The following is a 21,434-nucleotide window of genomic DNA, read 5'->3' as shown; positions in this document are numbered from 1 at the left end:
TCCCCTTCCCTGGAGGGGTTTAAGGGCCGGGTGGCCGAGGTGCTGAGGGACATGGGTTAGTGATTGATGGGGATGGTTGGACTCGATGATCCCGTGGGTCTTTTCCAACCTGGTGATTCTATGATTCCCCTTGGGCTGCAGTTCCACCATATGACCACATGGTGGCAGCACCGAGGCGTGAGGGGCACAAGCCCCCCCGAGGTGCAGTACCGCATTTTGGCCACCAGGTGCCAGCAGTGAGCAGGGGCCAAGCCATCCATGGAATCACTGGGTTGGAAAAGACCTTTGAGATCATCAAGTCCATCCGCACGTGTTCACCACTAAACAACATCCCTCAGCACCTCGTCCACCCGGCCCTTAAACCCCTCCAGGGAAGGGGACTCAACCCCCTCCCTGGGCAGCCTCGGACAGGGACCAATCACCCTTTCCGGGAAAGATTTCTTCTTGATGTCCAGCCTGACCCTCCCCTGGCGTGTGTCACCCCAGCGTGGTGAAGCCCTGGCAGAGGCTGCCCAGGGTAGTTGTGGAGTCTCCATCCCTGGAGGGGTTCAAAAAATGTGTGACCATGGCAATTTGGGACCTGGTTTAGTCAGCACGGTGGGGTTGGGCTGATGGTCGGACTGGATGAGCTTGGAGGTCTTTTCTTCAAGGGGGCTACAAGAAAGCTCGGGAGCAACTCTTTATAAGGGAGAGCAGGAATAGGGTGAAGGGGAATAGTTTTCAGCTGAGAGAGACATTGAGACATTGAGATGTGATCTTAGGAAGAAACGTTTTCCTGTGAGGGTTGGGAGGCCCTGGAACATGTTGCCCAGGGAAGCTGTGGCTGCCCCATCCCTGGAGGTGTTCAAGGCCAGGTTGGATGGGGCTTGGAGCCCCTGATCCAGTGGGAGGTGTCCCTGCCCGTGGCAGCGGGGTGGAACTGGATGATCTTTATGGTCCCTTCCAACACAAACCATTCTATGATTCTACTCTAAAAACAATCTCTCACTCTTCCAAGCTCCATGGACACAGGCTGAATCTCCCTTGACCTAGATGAAAGCCTGGACACTTTGTTCACTGTAGATAAGAACATCATTGTAGCTTAAATATAAGCAAGATTAAGTCCACCTTGAAGTGTTCTTCCTCCTGCACATGAAAACCCTTCCCAGCTGCATCACAGGCGCTCTGCTGAACTTCTCCTGCGTTCTTCTTACCTTCTTGGTTCTCTCTACAGCTTCAAATGAGCTTCTTGCGAGCGTCTGGCGCAGGAACAACCACGAACCACAGACAGAATGCAAAGAGTAAATTTATTTTCATTACCTTGCCAACCGGGGGATCCCTGAAGCATCACCCAGGCAGAGGCACAGAGCGAGGAGGCAGGCACCGTGGAGCTCGGTTCATGCTAAAGAATCACCAGACCTCCTGGGTTTGCCTCTATCTCAAGGATTCACCCAGAGTTTCCCGCTGTGCTTTGACCTTTCGCACAGCGCAGAGCAGGAATCTCAAGGAGGTTGGCTGGGGCGCGTCCGAGTCTATCACGGCCCCGTGTTATCTAAATGTGGATGTTCTACTCGTTCAACACACAAGGCTAAACAACAATCAGTGCGCTAGATGGGTTTTTCTCCACCCCGGCTTGAGTCACTTGAGCGTGTTTACAATCATCCTCACCAATCTTCCCTTATTTTCCCACAATGACCTTACCCAACGTTACTGAACGAGATGTTTTGCTTGGTTTCTATCCATGCTGCATCCCTCCTCCCATCACGTACCACTGAGAGACATGGTTTAGTGTTTGATAGGAACGGTTGGACTCGATGATCCGGTGGGTCTCTTCCAACCTGGTGATTCTATGATTCTATGATCTCGAATACCAACTTCACGCCAGGGTTCACATGAACAGCAAACTTTACAAGTCACCTTGCTGAGATGTTTCTTTTGCCTCTTAGGTTTTCTCCCCAAGAATAAAAAGAAAGATCAATAAAGGAGGGGTGAAGCAACAACGTTAGGATCATCTCCACACACTTCATTTATTCAGTTGGAAGAAAGGGGAGGAGCAGGATAAGTGTAAAAAAGATTTGAGCTCTCAGGAAGTCCATCTGCTTCAGGAAACTGAGGAGCATATTTTCTCCGGATAAAAAAGCGGCTCCTAAAGTGTTGACTTGTTTGCTAAAGAGTTCTTTGAGCTGACAATATTCCAGAAGCATTTGGCCAACGCCCTCAGTCTCACGATGTTAAGGGTGGGGTTGTCCCATGCAGGGACAGGAGCTGGACTCAATGATCCTTGTGGGTCTCTTCCAACTCAGGACACGCTCGGATTGTATTTTAAAAGCTGCAAACAGCAGAATTACTGACAGAGCAGCTGGGAACAGCTTGATCACTCTCAGCCTTAACGACTGATTTTTCTTTCAGCTCTTGAGATCTTCCAGACAAAGCTGCTCCTGTAGAGCTGACCAAATCTAAACACATCCAGTATGGGCAAATATGCTGGTGTTTATGATCAAATACCATAAGAACCATGGAGGTCACGTTCTTTTGATAGTTCTCCACGCTGATAACCGTTTGAAGGTCTTCTTTTGTACACACTAGAAGTCCTCCACGCTCCGTCATCCAGCTCTGCTGGTGCTCTTCACAAACTTTGCGTGACTTTTTTAAGCCTGCTGCAAGGTGGCAGTCTGGGACACAGAGCGAAGGGGAAATTTGTGCCCGGAAATTTAGCCTTTAAATATGAAATCAAGTCAAATACCACCACCCGGATCCAGTTTTTCTGAACCCGCTCTGCATGGTTGTGGCTGAGCCTCAGTGTTTATACAGGAACATGCGCTCAGACACACAAACACGGCAGCGTCTTTCTGGTCCTAATTCCAAATCCGTGTTTACAGACGTTTTGTTTGCTTTAAAAAAAACACCGTCTCTTCCTTCTGGCCCGTGCACACCCTTCTGTCTCTTGGCAGAGCGTTTTCTCCCACCTCGGTTTAGACACTGTGCCGACGGTTGTTGATCATGGCCACGATGTGCGACAGGTCCAAACTTTTCATCAGAACCTCCATGAACTCCTCATCTTTCCTCGCTCCTTCCACAAATTCTTCCAGAGAAAGTTCACCTGTGGCAGACGCGGACAGAAGGCATCAGACTCATTGCAATCCACAATTTAAAGAGAAAAAGGAGCAGAGCAATCTAACTTTAGAATCATAGAACGGTTTGGGTTGGAAGGGACCTTAAAGGTCATCTAGTTTCAACCCCCCTGTCATGGGCAGGGACACCTCCCACTGGATCAAGCTGCCCAAGGCCCCATCCAACGTGGCCTTCAACACCTCCAGGGATGGGGCAGCCACAACTTCCCTGGGAAACCTGTTCCAGAGTCTCATCACTCTCATAATGAAGAAATTCTTCCTTATCTCAAGCCTAAATCTGTTCCTAAAACTGCTTCAGTTTATCCTCATTGTCCCTCGTCCTATCACCACAAGCCTTTATGAACAGTCCCTCCCCAGCTTGCTTGTAGGTCCCTTTCAGGTACTGGAAGGTTGTTCTAAGGTCTCCTTGGAGCCTTCTCTTCTCCAGGCTGAACAACCCCAACTCTCTCAGCCTGTCCTCACGTGGGAGGTTCTCCAGCCTTCACATCATCCTTGTAGCCTCCTCTGGACCCATTCCAACAGCTCCATCTCCTTCTTATATTGAGGATTCCAGAACTGGACACTGGATTCCAGATGAGGTCTCACAAGAGAGGAATAGAGGGGCAGCATCACCTCCCTCGCCCTGCTGGCCACGCTGCTTTGGATGCAGCCCAGGACACGGTTGCCCTTCTAGGCTGTAAGCACATGTTGATGGCTCATATTGAGCTTCTCCTCCAGCACCCCAAGTCCTTCTCCTCAGGGCTGCTCTCAATCACATCATCCTCCACCGTGTACTGAAATCAGGGATTGCTCTGATCCAGGTGTAGGACTTTACCCTTGACCTTGTTGAACCTCATGAGGTTCTCCCAGCCCCACTTCTCCAGCCTGTCCAGGTCCCTCTGGATGACATCCTGTCCTTCCACTGTGGCAACTACACCACTCAGCTTGGTGCCAACTTCAGAGATACGCTGACTCTACAAGCACTGTTCGAAACCACCAGGAGGCCTCGGAGAGTCTTTCTTTACCGAATTACTTTACCAAAATAGTGGTCAAACATCACAACAAGCTGCCCAGGGAAGCGGTGGAGTTTCCTTCCCTGGAGGTGTTAAAAAAAAATGTGTAGATATGGCACTTTGGGACATGGTTTAGAAGGCACGGTGGTATCGGGCTGATGGTTGGACTGGATGATCTCAGAGGCCATCTCAGAGTGGGATCATAGCTGAGAATCATAGAATCACAGCTTGGTTTGTGTTGGAAGGGACCTTAAAGATCATCCAGTTCCACCCCCTTGCAGTGGGCAGGGACACCTCCCACTGGATCAGGTTGCTCCAAGCCCCATCCAACATGGCCTTGAACATCTCCAGGGATGGGGCAGCCACAACTTCTCTGTCCTAATGTCTCAACACCCTCACAAGAAAATATTTCTTCCTAATGTCTAATCTAAATCTGCCCTGTAAATAAGGCTGGATTAGCCACTTCCTTCTGGTCTAACTCGTCATGCTCCTCACCTGCCCCATACTTGCTGCTTTTCATGGTTAGAAAAAGCAGCTGATGGAAGCTGTGACAGATAGAAATAGTTTTTACTGTCCCAGGCCACAACGCCCTGGTGCAAGGAAGCAGCTCAGCAGAGTTCTTCTGGAATAACAAAAGAGCATGCAAGAATAGGAAAAGATAGGAATGGTTGGACTCGATGATCCGGTGGGTCTCTTCCAACCTGGTGATTCTATGATTCTACGATTCTAAGGTAACGAGCACACGGAGTAGCAAGGGAAGGTTTATCTCTCATGGACATACAGCAACTGCTGTTGGTGTTGACCAGCGTTTGACTGACACAGCACTTAGAATGATAGAATGTCCTGAGTTGGAAGGGACCCACGAGGATCACTGAGTCCAACTCCTGTCCCTGCACAGGACAACCCCAACAGTTCCAAGTGGTGTCTCCAGGGCTCAGTGCTGGGTCCAGCTCTGGTCAGTGTCTTTATCAATGACCTGGATGAAGGCATCGAACGCACCCTGAGCGAGTTTGGAGATGACACTAAGCTGGGTGGAAGATGGATCTGCTGGAGGGTCGGGAGGCTCCAAAGGGATCTGAACAGGCTGGATCCATGGGCTGAGACCAGCGGGATGAGGGTTAACGAGGCCAAAGGGCGGGTCCTGCCCTTGGGGCACAACAACCCTGGGCAGCTCCAGCCTAGGAGAAGTCTGGCTGGAAACTGCCTGGAGGAGAAGGACCTGGGGGGGTTGGTTGAACACGAGCCAGCAGTGGCCCAGGTGGCCAAGAAGGCCAAGGGCATCTTGGCTTGGATCAGAAACGGCGTGGCCAGCAGGTCCAAGGATGTTCTTCTCCCTCTGGACTCAGCACTGGTGAGACCGCTCCTCAAATCCTGGGGAGTTGAAGAGAACAATGAGGTCTCCCCTCAGCCTCCTCTTCTCCAGCCTAAACACCCCCAGGGCCCTCAGGCTTCTTCTCCAGCCCCTTCCCCAGCTCCGTTGCTCTTCTCTGGACTCACCCCAGAGCCTCAACATCCTTCTAGTGGTGAGGGGCCCAGAACTGACCCCAGGATTCGAGGAGCGGTCTCCCCAGGGCCGAGGCCAGAGGGAGAAGAACCTCCCTGGCCCTGCTGACCACGCCGTGTCTGATCCAAGCCAAGATGCCATTGGCCTTCTTGGCCACCTGGGCCCCTGATGGCTCATGTAAAAAGTAAATACAAAATGAAAAGGCATAGAAAGGAGCAGACCTAATAGCGACCTTCCAGTACCTGTAGGGGGCCTACAAGAAAGCTGGGGAGAGACTTTTTGCGAAGGCTTGTGGTGATACGATGAGGGGAAACGCATTTAAACTGGAGAGGGGCAAATTTAGACTAGTCATAAGGAAGAATTTCTTCCTGATGAGAGTGGTAAGAGAGTGGAAGAGGTTGTCCAGGGAAGTTGTGGCTGCCCCATCCCTGGAGGTGTTGAAGGCCAGCTTGGATGGAGCCTTGGGCAGCCTGATCTAGTGGGAGGTGTCCCTACCCATGGCAGGGGGTGGAACTGGATGGGTTTTAAGTTCCCTTCCAACCCAAACTATTCTATGATTCTAAGAGAGGAAGACACAGATGTCTCTCTGTCGCACAGAGACCATCTGAGTTGGATGACAAAGACCATCTTACCATCTCCATTCACATCAATTTTGTTGAAGACTCGGTTGGTGAACTCTTCTGCGCTAGTTTCATGGTCGCCACCGTTAATAGCTCGAATAGCCTAAAAGAAAAGAGCAAGAATAGGAAGCTGCTTCGTGGCTCCTGCAGCCTGACAGTGTAGAGGTGCAACAAGTCAGTCTTGCCTTGTACCTTCACCAAACAAATGTAGTACAAGTGTAGTACAAGTCAGCTTATCCATAACCATACACAGTTCCATGCTTAATTGTTCCTTTTTTTTTTTTTTTAATGGATGTCCATGAAATATGTGATTCGAGAGCCTTCATACTCACTCTAGGACTATTCCTTTTCTAGCTCTTACCTTCTGATATTTGACAAGACTCTTCGTTCCTTTTCAAATGCTGTTTTACTAAAACTAAGCACCACCTCAGCAACCCCCTATGGCTGCAAAAACCCACACTGAACTACACTCATAAAAATCAAAGAGCGGTAAATAGGGTGCCACCAATTGTCACCCATAGGACCATTTTCTCAAGAGTTTTGTGCTGAGCAATGAGTATCTGCTGCTTCACTATGATGTCTCGTTATTTCTGTTGCAAGTTATTGGTAGGAGGCTGTATATGAGGTGATTCTGCCCCTCTATTCCTCTCTTGTGAGACCTCAGCTGGAGTTCTGTGTCCAGTTCTGGAGTCTTCAACATAAGAAGGAGATGGAGCTGTTGGAACGGGTCCAGAGGAGGCTACAAGGATGATGTGAGGGCTGGAGCAACTCCCATAAGAGGCCAGGCTGAGAGAGTTGGGGTTGTTCAGCCTGGAGAAGAGAAGGCTCCGAGGAGACCTTAAAACAACCTTCCAGTACTTGAAGGGTCTCCAAGAAAGCTGGGGAGGGACTGTTCCCAAAGGCTTGTGGCGATAGGACGAGGGGCAGTGGGGATAAACTGGAGAGGGGCAGATTTAGACTGGACATAAGGTGGAATTTCTTCATGATGAGAGTGGTGAGGCCCTGGTTTCCCAGGGAACTTCTCCGGGCGACCGGGACCAGTGCCTTATCACCTTCACAGTAAAATATTTCTTCCTAAGATGTCATATCAATCTCCCCTCTTTCAGCTTTAAACTATTCCCCCTCGCCCTCTGCCTGTTCTCCCTCATCAAGAGCCCCTCCCCAGCATTCCCGAAGACCCCCTTTAAGGACTGGAAGGTTGCTAGAAGATCTTCCTGAAGTCTTCTCCAGGCTGAACAACGCCAACTCTCTCAGCTTGTCCTCATATTAGATGTGCTCCAGCCCTCAGATCATTTTTGTGGCCTCCTCTGGACTTGCTCCAACAGCTCCATGCCCTTCCTGTGCTGAGGACTCCAGAACTGGACTCAGGACTCCGGGTGGGGTCTCAGCAGAGCAGAACAGAGGGGCAGAATTCCCTCTCTCAATCAGCTGGTCGCACTGCTTTGGCCGCAGGCCCAGGATTATTTTGGCTTTCTGAGCTGAGAGTGCCCATTGCCAGCTCCTGATGAGCTTCTCAGCCACCAACCCTTCCAAATCCTTCTCTCTTCAGGACTGCTCTCAATCCATTAATCCAGTCATGGAGCCTGAAATCTTGGAATGTGCTATTTAGGTCCTAGGCAGATAAAAGTGTTGTACGGAGTTAGCTGTGATGTAACACGCGCCGTGATGGTAGAGAAGAACTTATCAAGTCTGCTTACTGGACTATGGGATGGTGGGTCATAGAATCATAGAATCATAGAATAACCAGGTTGGAAGAGACCCACCGGATCATCGAGTCCAACCATTCCTATCAAACACTAAACCATGTCCCTCAGCACCTCGTCCACCCGTGCCTTAAACACCTCCAGGGAAGGGGACTCAACCCCCTCCCTGGGCAGCCTGTTCCAGTGCCCAATGACCCCTTCTGTGACGAATTTTTTCCTAATGTCCAGCCTAAACCTCCCCTGGCGGAGCTTGAGGCCATTCCCTCTCATCCTGTCCCCCGTCACTTGGGAGAAGAGGCCAGCACCCTCCTCTCAACAACCTCCTTTCAGGTAGTTATAGAGAGCAATGAGGTCTCCCCTCAGCCTCCTCTTCTCCAGCCTAAACACCCCCAGGGCCCTCAGGCTTGTTCTCCAGCCCCTTCACCAGCTTTGTTGCTCTTCTCTGGACTCGCCCCAGAGCCTCAACATCCTTCTTGTGGGGAGGTGCCCAGAACTGACCCCAGGATTCGAGGAGCGGTCTCCCCAGGGCCGAGGCCAGAGGGAGAAGAACCTCCCTGGCCCTGCTGACCACGCCGTGTCTGATCCAAGCCAAGATGCCATTGGCCTTCTTGGCCACCTGGGCCACTGCTGGCTCATGTTCAGTCGCTGTCAACCAACACACCCAGGTCCCTCTCCTCCAGGCAGCTTTCTAGACAGACTTCTCCTAGTCTGTAGCACTGCACAGGGTTGTTGTGCCCCAAGTGCAGGACCCGGCATTTGGCCTTGTTAAACCTCATGCCGCTGGTCTCAGCCCATGGATCCAGCCTGTTCAGATCCCTTTGGAGCCTCCCGACCCTCCAGCAGATCCACACTTCCACCCAGCTTAGTGTCATCCCCAAACTTGCTAAGGGTGCACTCGATGCCCTCATCCAGGTCATTGATAAAGACACTGAACAGGGCTGGACCCAGCACTGAGCCCTGGGGACACTACTTGTCACTGGCCTCCAGCTGGAGTTAACTCCATCTCCCACCACTCTCTGGGCCCTCCAGCCAACCAGTTTTCCACCCAGGAGAGTGTGCGCTTGGCCAGGCCAGAGGTGACAGTTTCTCAAGCAGAATGCTGTGATCGTGCTGCTAAAAGCAAAAGTGCTGTTAAAACAGGTCTCATCCATGATCATCCAGATGGAAAAGAGTGAAATTCTTACTTGTGTGGTGGAATTCATCTTTAAGGAAAGAAGAAAGAACACAGAGGTCTCTACAGACTCACCTTAATGATGTTGAGCAATTCATGTCGATCAATGCAGCCGTTGCCATCTACATCATAGAGCTTGAAATACCATCGTAATTTCTGCTCCATCTTCCCGCGGAGAACGAGGCTGAGGGCAGCCACATATTCCATGAAGTCAATATAACCATCCTGGGGGAAAAAGGAGAACTAAATTGTGACAGGAACAAATGGAGGGAGTTATGGTTTTGGAGCTGCTTTTATTGCTCTTTAGATTCACAGCTACATGAGAAAGAAAAACAAGAGCATGGAGACTTGGACTTAGAAAAAAGTCACACACACACACAATTTCTCTGGTACCTTCACGATCTCCTAAATACTTGGAATCGTAGAACGGTTTGAGTCGGAAGGGACCTTAAAGATATCTAATTCCAACCCCCCTGCCATGGGCAGGGACACCTCCCACTGGATCAGGCTGCTCCAAGCCCCATCCAAGCTGGCCTTGAACACCTCCAGGGATGGGGCAGCCACTAATTCTCTGGGGAACCTAAGCCAGGGTCTCCCCATCCTCACAGCAAAATATTTCTTCCCAAGATCTCATCTCAATATCCCCTCTTTCAGCTTCAAACTGCTCTCCCTTGTCCTATCCTGGTACTCCTTGATCAAGAGCCCCTCCCCAGCTTTCCTGGAGCCCCTTTCCGTACTGGAAGCTGCTATAAGGTCTCCCCAGAGCCTTCTCTTCTCTAGGCTGACCAACCCCAACTCTATCAAAGATTATGAATAACCGCTTCATCAAATTATGGAGCAAAAAATAGTGAAACTTTCATTTATTGAGGGATATAAACAAAGTCAGGCACCTTTCTGGAACAGATGCAAATCAATATATGTAAAAAGCAAATGTAGGTGGACTAGCAGAGCACTAAAATATTAATTCAGCATCATTGCTGTACTCTCCTTACCCGAGTTTTCATAACTTTGTAGAGCGAAGTCACAGAAAACAAATCTGACCAGCTCGAAAGGCAGAAAGGAGGGCACGATTGCAATTTATAAAAGAACTCTACTGAAAATTCATCTTCTCTGTCCTCAGCTGAGTTCTCAGGTTCTGAAGGTCAAGAGGGCTGATGTTTCCATCCATGGTCAATGTCTGTGTTCCTGCAGGGTGGCTGTTCCTCCGGGCGCTCTTGTTCCTTGCCCTTGTTTACAAAAGGAGCTTTGTTTCTTAAGTGGCTGCCTCTTAACAGGCTAAGATTAACGAATGTGGGTCCATCTCCACACTCTTACTTCATTCCCCTTGAGATCACTGTCACTTTAGTTAGAAGATACCTTCTTATCTCAATACAAACTCAAATTTGTCTTCTTAAAACATTGTTTACTGCATAACATGAGGCTCACAGGAGAACTTTGGAAAGCCTAACAGCCTTGAACAACGTTTTAAGTCCTTAAACACCCCAAGAAATGATTCTCAAAGGATTTTGTAACTCTAAGCTTGCTTTATTTACAACTCAGAGTAGGGCCATCACCTCAGTGAGTGGCAAAGGCCCCCACAAAATCATCAGATATTTATAGAGCATTGTACAATAGGTACCTAATTTGAAAAGTTCTTGGTGTTTTTCCACATGCTCCTAGTTCTTTATTCTTCATTAACTTGGAAGTCCACCTTGATAATTCATCTCCCCTGTCTCATTTCGGTTTTTCCTCAGAATGATGCTTCAACAGGTCATAGAACCACCAGGTTGGAGACCTCTGAGGTCATCGAGTCCAACCATACCTATCTGCCACTAAACCATACTCTTAAACACCTCATCTCCCCATCTTTTAAACCCCTCCAGGGATGGGGACTCAACCACCTTCCTGGGCAGCCTCTGCCAGGGCCTGAGAACCATTTAGGTGAAAAAAATTTTCCTAATTTCCAATCTGAACCTTCCCTGGTCTTGGTCACGGTCCTCCTCCGGTCATCAAAGTCAATTATCTTCTCTCTTGAGACACATCTATACACCTTCAAACTTCAAATATAAATGTCAAGCTGTTCTTATACCTACATGTAGTCTACGACCATACTCAAAAGTAGGTGACCTTTCAATCACCATCACATCTAAAACCTATAGGATAGGAATGGTTGGACTTGATGATCCGATGGGTCTTTTCCAACCTGGTGATTCTATGATTCGATGTTCTGATATTTCTTAAACAATCTGTTGATTCAGCTGGACTGGATTTCAAACCAGCCAAGGAAGGGGCTGCCCATGGGACAACAGAGCAGGATTCTTGTAGTTGCCATAAAGGCTAATTTCCCAAACTTACTCTTATTCTTTTATTAATACGATACCCTATTTATCACAATCAACTATCAATAATATCGAAGTCCTATATGGGTATATTTATCATATCTCCTCATTTCCCTTAAGATGACAGGGAAAGACTTGTTCACGAGCTGTAAATATGTGGGTTTAGTTTATAAAACTGCTTCTCAATGCAATCCTCACCCAGGGCAAAGAGAACTTGAGGATGAGAAAGGATCTTCTCTGAGATTTGCGGTCATTTCCAGTCCTTACATCCACCACAAGACCTCAGCTACCCTAACAGAGCCTGGTTGCTCCACTCTTCCTTTTAAGAATTTTGTAATATTCCTTAATGCTTTAAGTTCCTTAATTCTTTAACTCTTTCTATGCCTTCTCACGTGTCGTCAAAACCAATGTTCTTTGCTCAGGCCTTGGACTTTCCTTCGAAACTGACCCTGTGATTTCCCACCTACTTCACATCTCTGTGACTGGCTCCTCCTTGACTCTCAGGCAACTGCTCCAACCATTTCAGACCCCTGGAGCTGCCATAAACCCAAATTTCTGTGTCACTGAAACAAAATTCAGCTGCCAAACACCTAGAAATTATTTCTTTTCTGAATCTCATGATTTCTATCATGTTTGGATGCTGCAGTCTCTACTATCTAATACAGGTGTATTTTTCTGCCCCGAGAAGTTGTGGCTGCTCCATCCCTGGAGGAGTTCAAGGCCAGGTTGGATGGGGCTTGGAGCCCCTGATCTACTGGGAGGTGTCCCTGCCCATGGTAGAGGGGTTGGAACTGGATGATCTTCAAGGTCCCTTCCAACCCAGACTATTCTCTGTTTCTATAATATTTGAATAATAAGAATGAAATCTCCTTGCATCAGTATTTTCTAATCAAGGCCAATGTCCCTCCTCCCATCATAAAAGTCACTTCTCTCTTGAGACACATCTATTCACCTTTCTAATCTAGTCACCTATTTCTAATTGAGGCCAAGTCGATTGATACACGAGAAGGCAGTCTCAAAATTCAAAGACGAACTTGCACAAGGTAGATAAGACGTTATTTACGTTATCTAAGCCATTATCTATGCACATTAATTTGCTCCTTGCATTCAGCTACTTTACAGGAGTGTCCCTCGGCAGCTTTCCACACCACCGATTGTCAGAGAGGACCAAGGTCTCTTCAAGTCCCTGAGCACCTTGTCTACCTGTCTTCTATATTCCTCCAGGGATAAGAACTCCACTACCTCCCTGTGCAGCCTCTGCCAGGGCCTGATGATCCTTTCTGTGAAAATTTTTTTCCTGATGTCTAGTCTGAACCTCCCCTGGTGCAACTTGAGTCCATTTCCTCTCGTCCTATCACCTGTTTCTTGGAAGAAGAGAAGTAGCGGAGAAGACCAGGCACCCAGAGCCAGCTACTGGAGCAATCAGCATTGTCCATATGTTCGCTGTCCAGGAATTTGAGGCCATTCTTCCTTGTCCTATCACCTGTCACAGGCCAGCACCCTCCTCTCCGCAACCTCCTCTCAGGCAGTTGGAGAGAGCAATGAGGTCTCCCCTCAGCCTCCTCTTCTCCAGCCTAAACACACCCAGGGCCCTCAGACTTGTTCTCCAGCCCCTTCCCCAGCTTCGTTGCTCTTCTCTGCACTCGCTCCAGAGCCTCAACATCCTTCTGGTGGGGAGGGGCCCAGAACTGACCCCAGGATTCGAGAAGCGGTCTCCCCAGGGCCGAGGCCAGAGGGAGAAGAACCTCCCTGGCCCTGCTGACCACGCCGGGTCTGATCCAAGCCAAGATGCCTTTGGCCTTCTTGGCCACCTGCCTTGCTGGAGGACTCACCTTGTTCATATCAAACGTGCGGAACATCTGCTCGATGTACTCATTGGCCTCTGGATCCAGCCCTCGAAGCCCAAAGAACTGTTTAAATTCATGCTCCGTCAGCTGCCCAGAAGGACACTCCGTCATGAACTTTTTATACCAGTGGTGGATCTCAACAGCTTGCAGATCATCCACTGTGGAGCTGCTATTGCTCCCCATGCGTGTGCGTGGGCAGAAGGATGATGTTACAGGGATGACTCTCTTCCTCCCGTAGCTCTCGCCGCACTGCCCACCTGCTCCTGCCCACGGTCAACATCAATGTCAGTTAAATGAGGGATCAAGCTTTCCACAAGCCAATTATAAATGTTAATCTGCTCAGAGGCTGATTTACAAACCTGAATGCTGAAATGATACAAACAGGCATCTTAGAATAGAAAAGAGGTGCCAGATAATCTAGGAAATTAGACCTATTTCAGGAGCCAAATCAGAAAGGGTGAGAAGGTTAATCAGACGCTGGCAGCAGGAGCTCTAGTGGCTCGGTACATTACTCTATTTTTAACTTTGATATAATTATACATGAAGATAAGAGCAAAAGGCTACAAGATGTGGATTTGAGGTGGAGTAAAGATTTGCTCCTCTAACTGGATTTGAGAGGCTCTTGTCTCAGACAGAAATGTTGCATAACTGGGGGTACAGGAGCAGAAAGCATTAAAGAAGTAGCACATCCTAAATCGTAAATGGTTTGGGTTGGAAGGAACCTCAAAACCCATCCAACCCCTCTTCCACAGGCAGGGACACCTCCCACTGGGTCATGTCGCTCAAAGCCTCGTCCAACCGGGTCTTGAACATCTGCAGGGATGGGGCAAATGTTAGACCACGTGGGAACAAGCTCATCTTCACACAGACAAAGGGACACAGAGAAACAACAGCAGGTGGGGAGGACAAATAATCCCCTGACCTGGCTTATGCCAGGACCACCACAGAACCCAGGACCATCAACCCATAAAATTGGAGAGACAGGGATTTGACCAATGGACCACTTGGTGGATGAGGAATTGGCTGGTTGGTCGCACTCGAAGAGTTGCGGTCAACGGCTCAGTGTCCAAGAGGAGATGGAGAGATGTGGATTTGATGGATAGACCACGTGGCCAATGAGGAATTGGCTGGATGGTCACACTCAAAGAGTTGTGGTCAATGGCCCAATGTCCAAGTGGAGATTGGAGAGGCACAGATTTGACAGATGGACGACTTGGTGGATGAAGAATTGGCTGGACAGCTGGACTCAGAGAATTGTGGTCAACGGTTCAATGTCCAAGTGGAGATCGGTGAGTGAGGGCACTTGTGGAGGGGCTTGAGGTGCTGTCTGGTGGGATAAGGGCTCCTACCCAGCGGGACGAAGGAGCCGCCTGGAAGGGGACGAAGGAGCCGCCTGGAGGGATGAAGGAGCCGCCTGGAGGGGGACGAAGGAGCCGCCTGGAGGGGGACGAAGGAGCCACCTGGAAGGGGGACGAAGGAGCCGCCTGGTGGGATGAAGGAGCCGCCTGGAGGGGGACGAAGGAGCCACCTGGAAGGGGGACGAAGGAGCCGCCTGGTGGGATGAAGGAGCCGCCTGGAGGGGGATGAAGGAGCTGCCTGGAAGGGGGACGAAGGAGCCGCCTGGAGGGGGATGAAGGAGCCGCCTGGAAAGGACGAAGGAGCCGCCTGGAGGGGGACGAAGGAGCCGCCTGGAGGGGATCAAGGAGCCGCCTGGAGGGGATCAAGGAGCCGCCTGGAGGGGGACGAAGGAGCCGCCTGGAGGGGAGATGAAGGAGCCGCCTGGAGGGGATCAAGGAGCCGCCTGGAGGGGGGATGAAGGAGCCGCCTGGAGGGGATCAAGGAGCCGCCTGGAGGGGGGATGAAGGAGCCGCCTGGAGGAGGATGAAGGAGCCGCCTGGAGGGGATCAAGGAGCCGCCTGGAGGGGGGATGAAGGAGCCGCCTGGAGGAGGATGAAGGAGCCGCCTGGAAGGGGGATGAAGGAGCCGCCTGGAGGGGAGATGAAGGAGCCGCCTGGAGGAGGATGAAGGAGCCGCCTGGAGGGGATCAAGGAGCCGCCTGGAGGGGGACGAAGGAGCCGCCTGGAGGGGAGATGAAGGAGCCGCCTGGAGGAGGATGAAGGAGCCGCCTGGAGGGGATCAAGGAGCCGCCTGGAGGGGGATGAAGGAGCCGCCTGGAGGAGGATGAAGGAGCCGCCTGGAGGGGATCAAGGAGCCGCCTGGAGGGGGGATGAAGGAGCTGCCTGGAGGAGGATGAAGGAGCCGCCTGGAAGGGGGATGAAGGAGCCGCCTGGAAGGGGGACGAAGGAGCCGCCTGGAGGGGGATGAAGGAGCCGCCTGGAAAGGACGAAGGAGCCGCCTGGAGGAGGATGAAGGAGCCGCCTGGAAGGGGGATGAAGGAGCCGCCTGGAGGAGGATGAAGGAGCCGCCTGGAGGAGGATGAAGGAGCCGCCTGGAGGGGATCAAGGAGCCGCCTGGAGGGGGGATGAAGGAGCCGCCTGGAGGAGGATGAAGGAGCCGCCTGGAAGGGGGATGAAGGAGCCGCCTGGAGGGGGATGAAGGAGCCGCCTGGAGGAGGATGAAGGAGCCGCCTGGAAGGGGGATGAAGGAGCCGCCTGGTGGGATCAAGGAGCCGCCTGGAGGGGGATGAAGGAGCCGCCTGGAGGGGGATGAAGGAGCCGCCTGGTGGGATCAAGGAGCCGCCTGGAGGGGGATGAAGGAGCCGCCTGGAGGGGGATGAAGGGGCTGCCTGAGGAGGATAAAGGGGCTGCCTGGAGGGGAGATGAAAGAGCCGCCTGGAGGGGGGACGAAGGGGCTGTCTGGATGGATGAAGGAGCCGCCTGAAAGCCCACACCGCCCCATCCCCCTCTAATCCCGCCCCTGACGTCTCTTAAACCCTTTTTCCTCGCTTTTGATGCCTCAGAACCCCTCGCCCCGTTCGCAACAGGCCCTTTGGTGCCGTGTGGCAGGACCAACGCGGCTCCGCGGCGGCTCCTTCACCGCAATTGGCTGCGGCTCGCGCCAGTCCCGCCTCCCTCGCGTCTGATTGGCTGATACTCGCGCCAGTCCCGCCTCTCTCGCGTCTGATTGGCTGATACTCGCGCCAGTCCCGCCTCCCTCACATCTGATTGGCTGCTGCTCTCGCCCGCCTCAGCGTTCTCGCACCTGATTGGCTGCTCCCCAAGGAGGGGCGGGGCCTGGCGGGAGGCGGAAGCGGCGCCCGTTCCGGTGATGAGGTGGCGGCGGCGACGAGGAGGAGGAGGAGGAGGAAGGGGGCGGATTGCGGCAGGTTAGTGCGTTCTCTCGGTGTTACACGTTCCGTAGGGCTCGGCGGGAGGGAGCGGGCTCTGCTAGGCCCGTGGGGAGCGGCCGAGCCGGATCGAGCGGCTCGGGGCACCGGAGCGACCTCGGGGGCCGCCGCGGGCGCCGTTCATCCCCGTCCCACCCCCCCCGCATCGTTCAGCCTCGGGCACCGGCGCGGCCTGCACTGGGGGCACAACAACCCTGGGCAGCTCCAGCCTAGGAGAAGGCTGGCTGGAAAGTGCCTGGAGGAGAAGGACCTGGGGGGGTTGGTTGACCAGGAGCCAGCAGGGGCCCAGGGGGCCAAGAAGGCCAAGGGCATCTGGGCTTGGATCAGACCCGGCGTGGCCAGCAGGGCCAGGGAGGTTCTTCTCCCTCTGGCCTCGGCCCTGGGGAGACCGCTCCTCGAATCCTGGGGTCAGTGCTGGGCCCCTCCCCACCAGAAGGATGTTGAGGCTCTGGAGCGAGTGCAGAGAAGAGCAACGAAGCTGGGGAAGGGGCTGGAGAAGAAGCCTGAGGGCCCTGGGGGTGTTTAGGCTGGAGAAGAGGAGGCTGAGGGGAGACCTCATTGCTCTCTCCAACTCCCTGAGAGGAGGTTGTGGAGAGGAGGGAGCTGGGCTCTTCTCCCAAGGGCCAGGGGACAGGACGAGAGGGAATGGCCTCAAGCTCCACCAGGGGAGGGTCAGGCTGGGCATCAGGATGAAATATTTCCCGGGAAGGGTGATTGGTCCTTGGCAGAGGCTGCCCAGGGAGGGGGTTGAGTCCCCTTCCCTGGAGGGGTTTAAGGGCCGGGTGGCCAAGGTGCTGAGGGACATGGGTTAGTGATTGATGGGAATGGTTGGACTCGATGATCCGGTGGGTCCTTTCCAACCTGGTGATTCTATGACTCGTGGCAGGATACTCTGGGGCTTGCACTTCGTATTTACTTCCGAGCTCATGGCAGGAAAGCTTTACACAATGCTGACCAGTTCACTCAGAAGGTAGACAAACACCAAAGGGCAGGTTATTGAGTCCTCCACTGCCTCACCCAAATAAAGTAAACAGTACTGAGGCTGAGACAGGCTGAGAGAGTTGAGGTTGTTCAACCTGGAGAACAGAAGGCTCCACAGAGACCTCAGAACAGCTTCCAGGACCTGAAGGAGCTCCAAGACAACTGGGGAGGGACTTTTTCCAAGGGCCTGGAGTGATAGGTTGAAGGTCCTTTCCAACCTGGTGATTCTATGATTCTATGATTCTATGATCAGGCTAAACAGGTGGACAGGGTTGAATGGGTGGACAGGGATGCGCCTGTGCACGGCGCTGAACGGTGCCCAGGGCTGCTCCGCTGCTTGGGGTCACACCGGTGCCAGAGGTTGCGCTGGTGCACGGGGTCACACCAGGGCACGGGGTCACGCTGGTTCCCAGGGCTGAAAGGTACCTGAAGATGCGTGGGCGCCCGGGGCTAAACGATGCCTGGGGTTGTGCTGGTGCACGGGGCAGCTCTGATTCATGGGGTCACACCAGTGCACAGGGCTGCACCGGTACCTGTGATCACACCGGTGCACGGGGTCACGCCGGTGCCAGAGGCTGCACTGGTGCATGGGGTCACACCAGGGCACAGGGGTTGCTTCAGATCATGGGGTTGCACCGGTGCACGGGGATATGTGGGTGCCCGGGGATGCACCAGTGCTGGGGGCTGAACAGGGATGTGTGGGTGCAGAAGGATCATGGAATCATAGAATCACCAGGTTGGAAGAGACCCACCAGATTGTTGAGTCCAACCATCCCCATCACTCACTAACCCATGTCCCTCAGCACCTCGGCCACCCGGCCCTTAAACCCCTCCAGGGAAGGGGACTCAACCCCCTCCCTGGGCAGCCTCGGACAGGGACCAATCACCCTTTCTATGGAAAATTTTTTTCCTAACGTCCAGCCTGAGCCTCCCCTGGTGGAGCTTGAGGCCATTCCCTCTCATCCTGTCCCCTGTCCCTTGGGAGAAGAGCCCAGCTCCCTCCTCTCCACAACCTCCTCTCAGGGAGTTGGAGAGAGCAATGAGGTCTCCCCTCAGCCTCCTCTTCTCCAGGCTAAACACCCCCAGGGCCCTCAGGCTTGTTCTCCAGCCCCTTCCCCAGCTTCGTTGCTCTTCTCTGCACTCGCTCCAGAGCCTCAACATCCTTCTGGTGGGGAGGGGCCCAGCACTGACCCCAGGATTCGAGGAGCGGTCTCCCCAGGGCTGAGTCCAGAGGGAGAAGAACCCCATGCACCAGCACAACCCCATACACCGCCGTGACTCCGTGCACCAGTGTGACCCCGTCTACCTGCACAACCTTGAGCACTGGTGCGATCTTGAGCACCAGTGCAGCCCAGTACACCATTCATGCCCATGCACCAGTGCCACCTTGGATCAAACCTTGGGCACTGATGCAACCCTGGGCACCGGCGCAACCTCGAGCACCAGTGCAGTCCCCTTGCACCAGCACGGCCCCGGGTCCTAGAACAACTGGGGGTGCCATTCCGGGCGCTGGTGCAGCCTCAGGCACCGCCGCGATCTCACCCAGGATTCAGCTGTTGACTCCTCAGCACAGAAAGGAGATGGAGCTTTTGGAGCAAGTCCAGAGGAGGCCACAAAGATGATCCAAGGGCTGGAGAACCTCCCTGATGAGGGCAGGCTGAGAGAGTTGGGGTTGTTCAGCCTGGAGAAGGCTCTGGGGAGACCTTAGAGCAGCTTCCAGTGTGGAAAGGGGCTCCAAGAAAGTTGGGAGGGCTCTTAATCAGAAAGTGTAGGAATGATAAGAGAGGGAATAGTTTAAAGGTGAAAAAGGGGAGATTGAGATATGAGCTCTTAGGAAGAAATGTTGTCCTGTGAGGGTGGTGAGGCACTGGCCCAGGTTGCCTAGATAAACTGTGGATGCTTCATCCCTGGAGGTGTTCAAGGCCAGGTTGGATGGCGCCTTGGGCAGCCTGATCCAGTGGGAGGTGTCCCTGCCCATGGCAGGAGGTGAAACTGGATGATCTTTAATGTCTCCCCTCTAACCAGACCAGGCTGCTCAAAGCTCCATCCAATGGGGACTTGAGCACCTCCAAGAAGGGGTAATCTACAGAATCTGGGCAACCTGTGCCAGGGCCTCAGCACCTTCCTTGTGAAGAATTTCTTCCTGATGTCTAATCTAAATCTTCCCCCTTCCAATTTAAAGCCATTCCCCCTCATCCTATCACTCTATGCCCTTGGAAAAAGTCCCTCCCCAGTTGTCTTGGAGCTCCTTCAGGTCCTGGAAGCTGTTCTGAGGTCTCTGTGGAGCCTTCTGTTCTCCAGGTTGAACAACCCCAACTCTCTCAGCCTGTCTCAGCCTCAATACTGTTTACTTTATTTGGGTGAGGCAGTGGAGGACTCAATAACCTGCCCTTTGGTGTTTGTCTACCTTCTGAGTGAACTGGTCAGCATTGTATAAAGCTTTCCTGCCATGAGCTCGGAAGTAAATATGAAGTGCAAGCCCCAGAGTATCCTGCCACGAGTCATTGAATCACCAGGTTGGAAAGGACCCACCAGATGATCGAGTCCAACCATCCCCGTCAATCACTAACCCATGTCCCTCAGCACCTCGGCCACCCGGCCCTTAAACCCCTCCAGGGAAGGGGACTCAACCCCCTCCCTGGGCAGCCTCGGACAGGGACCAATCACACTTTCCGGGAAAGATTTCCTCCTGCTGTCCAGCCTGAGCCTCCCCTGGTGGAGCTTGAGGCCATTCCCTCTCGTCCTGTCCCCTGGCCCTTGGGAGAAGAGCCCAGCTCCCTCCTCTCCACAACCTCCTCTCAGGGAGTTGCAGAGAGCAGTGAGGTCTCCCCTCAGCCTCCTCTTCTCCAGGCTAAACACCCCCAGGGCCCTCAGGCTTGTTCTCCAGCCCCTTCCCCAGCTCCGTTGCTCTTCTCTGGACTCACTCCAGAGCCTCAACATCCTTCTGGTGGGGAGGGGCCCAGAACTGACCCCAGGGTTCGAGGTGCACACCGTATTCGAGGTGCTCGAGTCCTTGCGGCTAACACTGAAGATGACTACCACCTTGTGTGGGGACTGTTGGCTTTGGGACAGTATTTAAAGCTGTGTTGGGCTTGTTCCTGGATTTATCCTCTGGGAGGGTTCAGAGAAACCTGAGCCAAGCTCTTTGTCGTGGTGTCTATGAACTGGAGAGGGGCAGAGTTAGACTGGACATAAGGAGGAATTTCATCATGCTGAGGATGGGAAGGCCCTGGAATAGGTTTCCCAGGGAAGCTGTGGCTGCCCCATCCCTGGAGAGGTTCAAGGCCAGGTTGGATGGAGCCTTGGGCAGCCTGATCCAGTGGGAGGTGTCCCTGCCCATGGTGGGGGGGTTGGAACTGGATGATCTTTAAGGTCCCTTCCAACCCAAACCATTCTATGATTCTACGTGTCCAATGACAGGCTGAGAGGGAACGAGCACAAATTGAAACACAGGAGGTTCCATCTGAGCTTCAGGAAATTCTTTTTTTTTTGCAGCGTGGATTACTGAGCATGGGCATAGGCTTCCCAGGGAGGTTGTGGAGCCTCCATCCTTGGAGATATTCCAAAGCCATCTGATGTGGTCCTGGATAACTGGCTGTGCGTGGCTTGGATTGAGCAGGGAGGCTGGGCCGGACCTCTGATGTTTCTTCTGTCCTCACCCACTCTGTGATAAGATCCTCCCTAAGCCTTGTCTTGGTTGTCCTTCATCGAATTCATGCCCAGGGAGGGGGTTGAGTCCCCTTCCCTGGAGGGGCTTAAGGGCCGGGTGGCTGAGGTGCTGAGGGACATGGGTTAGTGACTGATGGGAATGGTTGGACTCGATGATCCGTTGGGTCTCTTCCAACCTGGTGATTCTATCCTCTTTTTTTTTTCTCTCATCA

General features: G+C 52.7%; 1 protein-coding gene across 2 annotated transcripts; it reads right to left on the bottom strand.

The window, feature by feature from the left end:
- Nucleotides 1-2,876: 2,876 nt before the first annotated feature.
- LOC138725312 (guanylyl cyclase-activating protein 1-like) lies at nt 2,877-14,625 on the bottom strand. Of its 2 annotated transcripts, XM_069866244.1 has the most exons (5): nt 13,625-14,625; nt 13,251-13,528; nt 9,176-9,325; nt 6,239-6,329; nt 2,877-3,079 (listed from the first exon to the last, which is right to left on the bottom strand). In XM_069866244.1, the coding sequence occupies exons 2-5, from the start codon at nt 13,446-13,448 to the stop codon at nt 2,952-2,954; spliced, it is 567 nt and encodes a 188-aa protein (XP_069722345.1). In that variant the 5' UTR covers nt 13,449-13,528; nt 13,625-14,625; the 3' UTR covers nt 2,877-2,951. The 2 variants fall into 2 exon arrangements, with proteins under 2 accessions (XP_069722345.1, XP_069722250.1); XM_069866149.1 differs by having other exon boundaries at nt 13,251-14,624.
- Nucleotides 14,626-21,434: the final 6,809 nt, after the last annotated feature.

Source organism: Phaenicophaeus curvirostris, chromosome 1, assembly GCF_032191515.1.
Source record: "Phaenicophaeus curvirostris isolate KB17595 chromosome 1, BPBGC_Pcur_1.0, whole genome shotgun sequence".
Classification (NCBI taxonomy): domain Eukaryota; kingdom Metazoa; phylum Chordata; class Aves; order Cuculiformes; family Cuculidae; genus Phaenicophaeus; species Phaenicophaeus curvirostris.
Note: the sequence above shows the minus strand (reverse complement) of the source record. Positions and strands in the feature narration are given on the sequence as shown.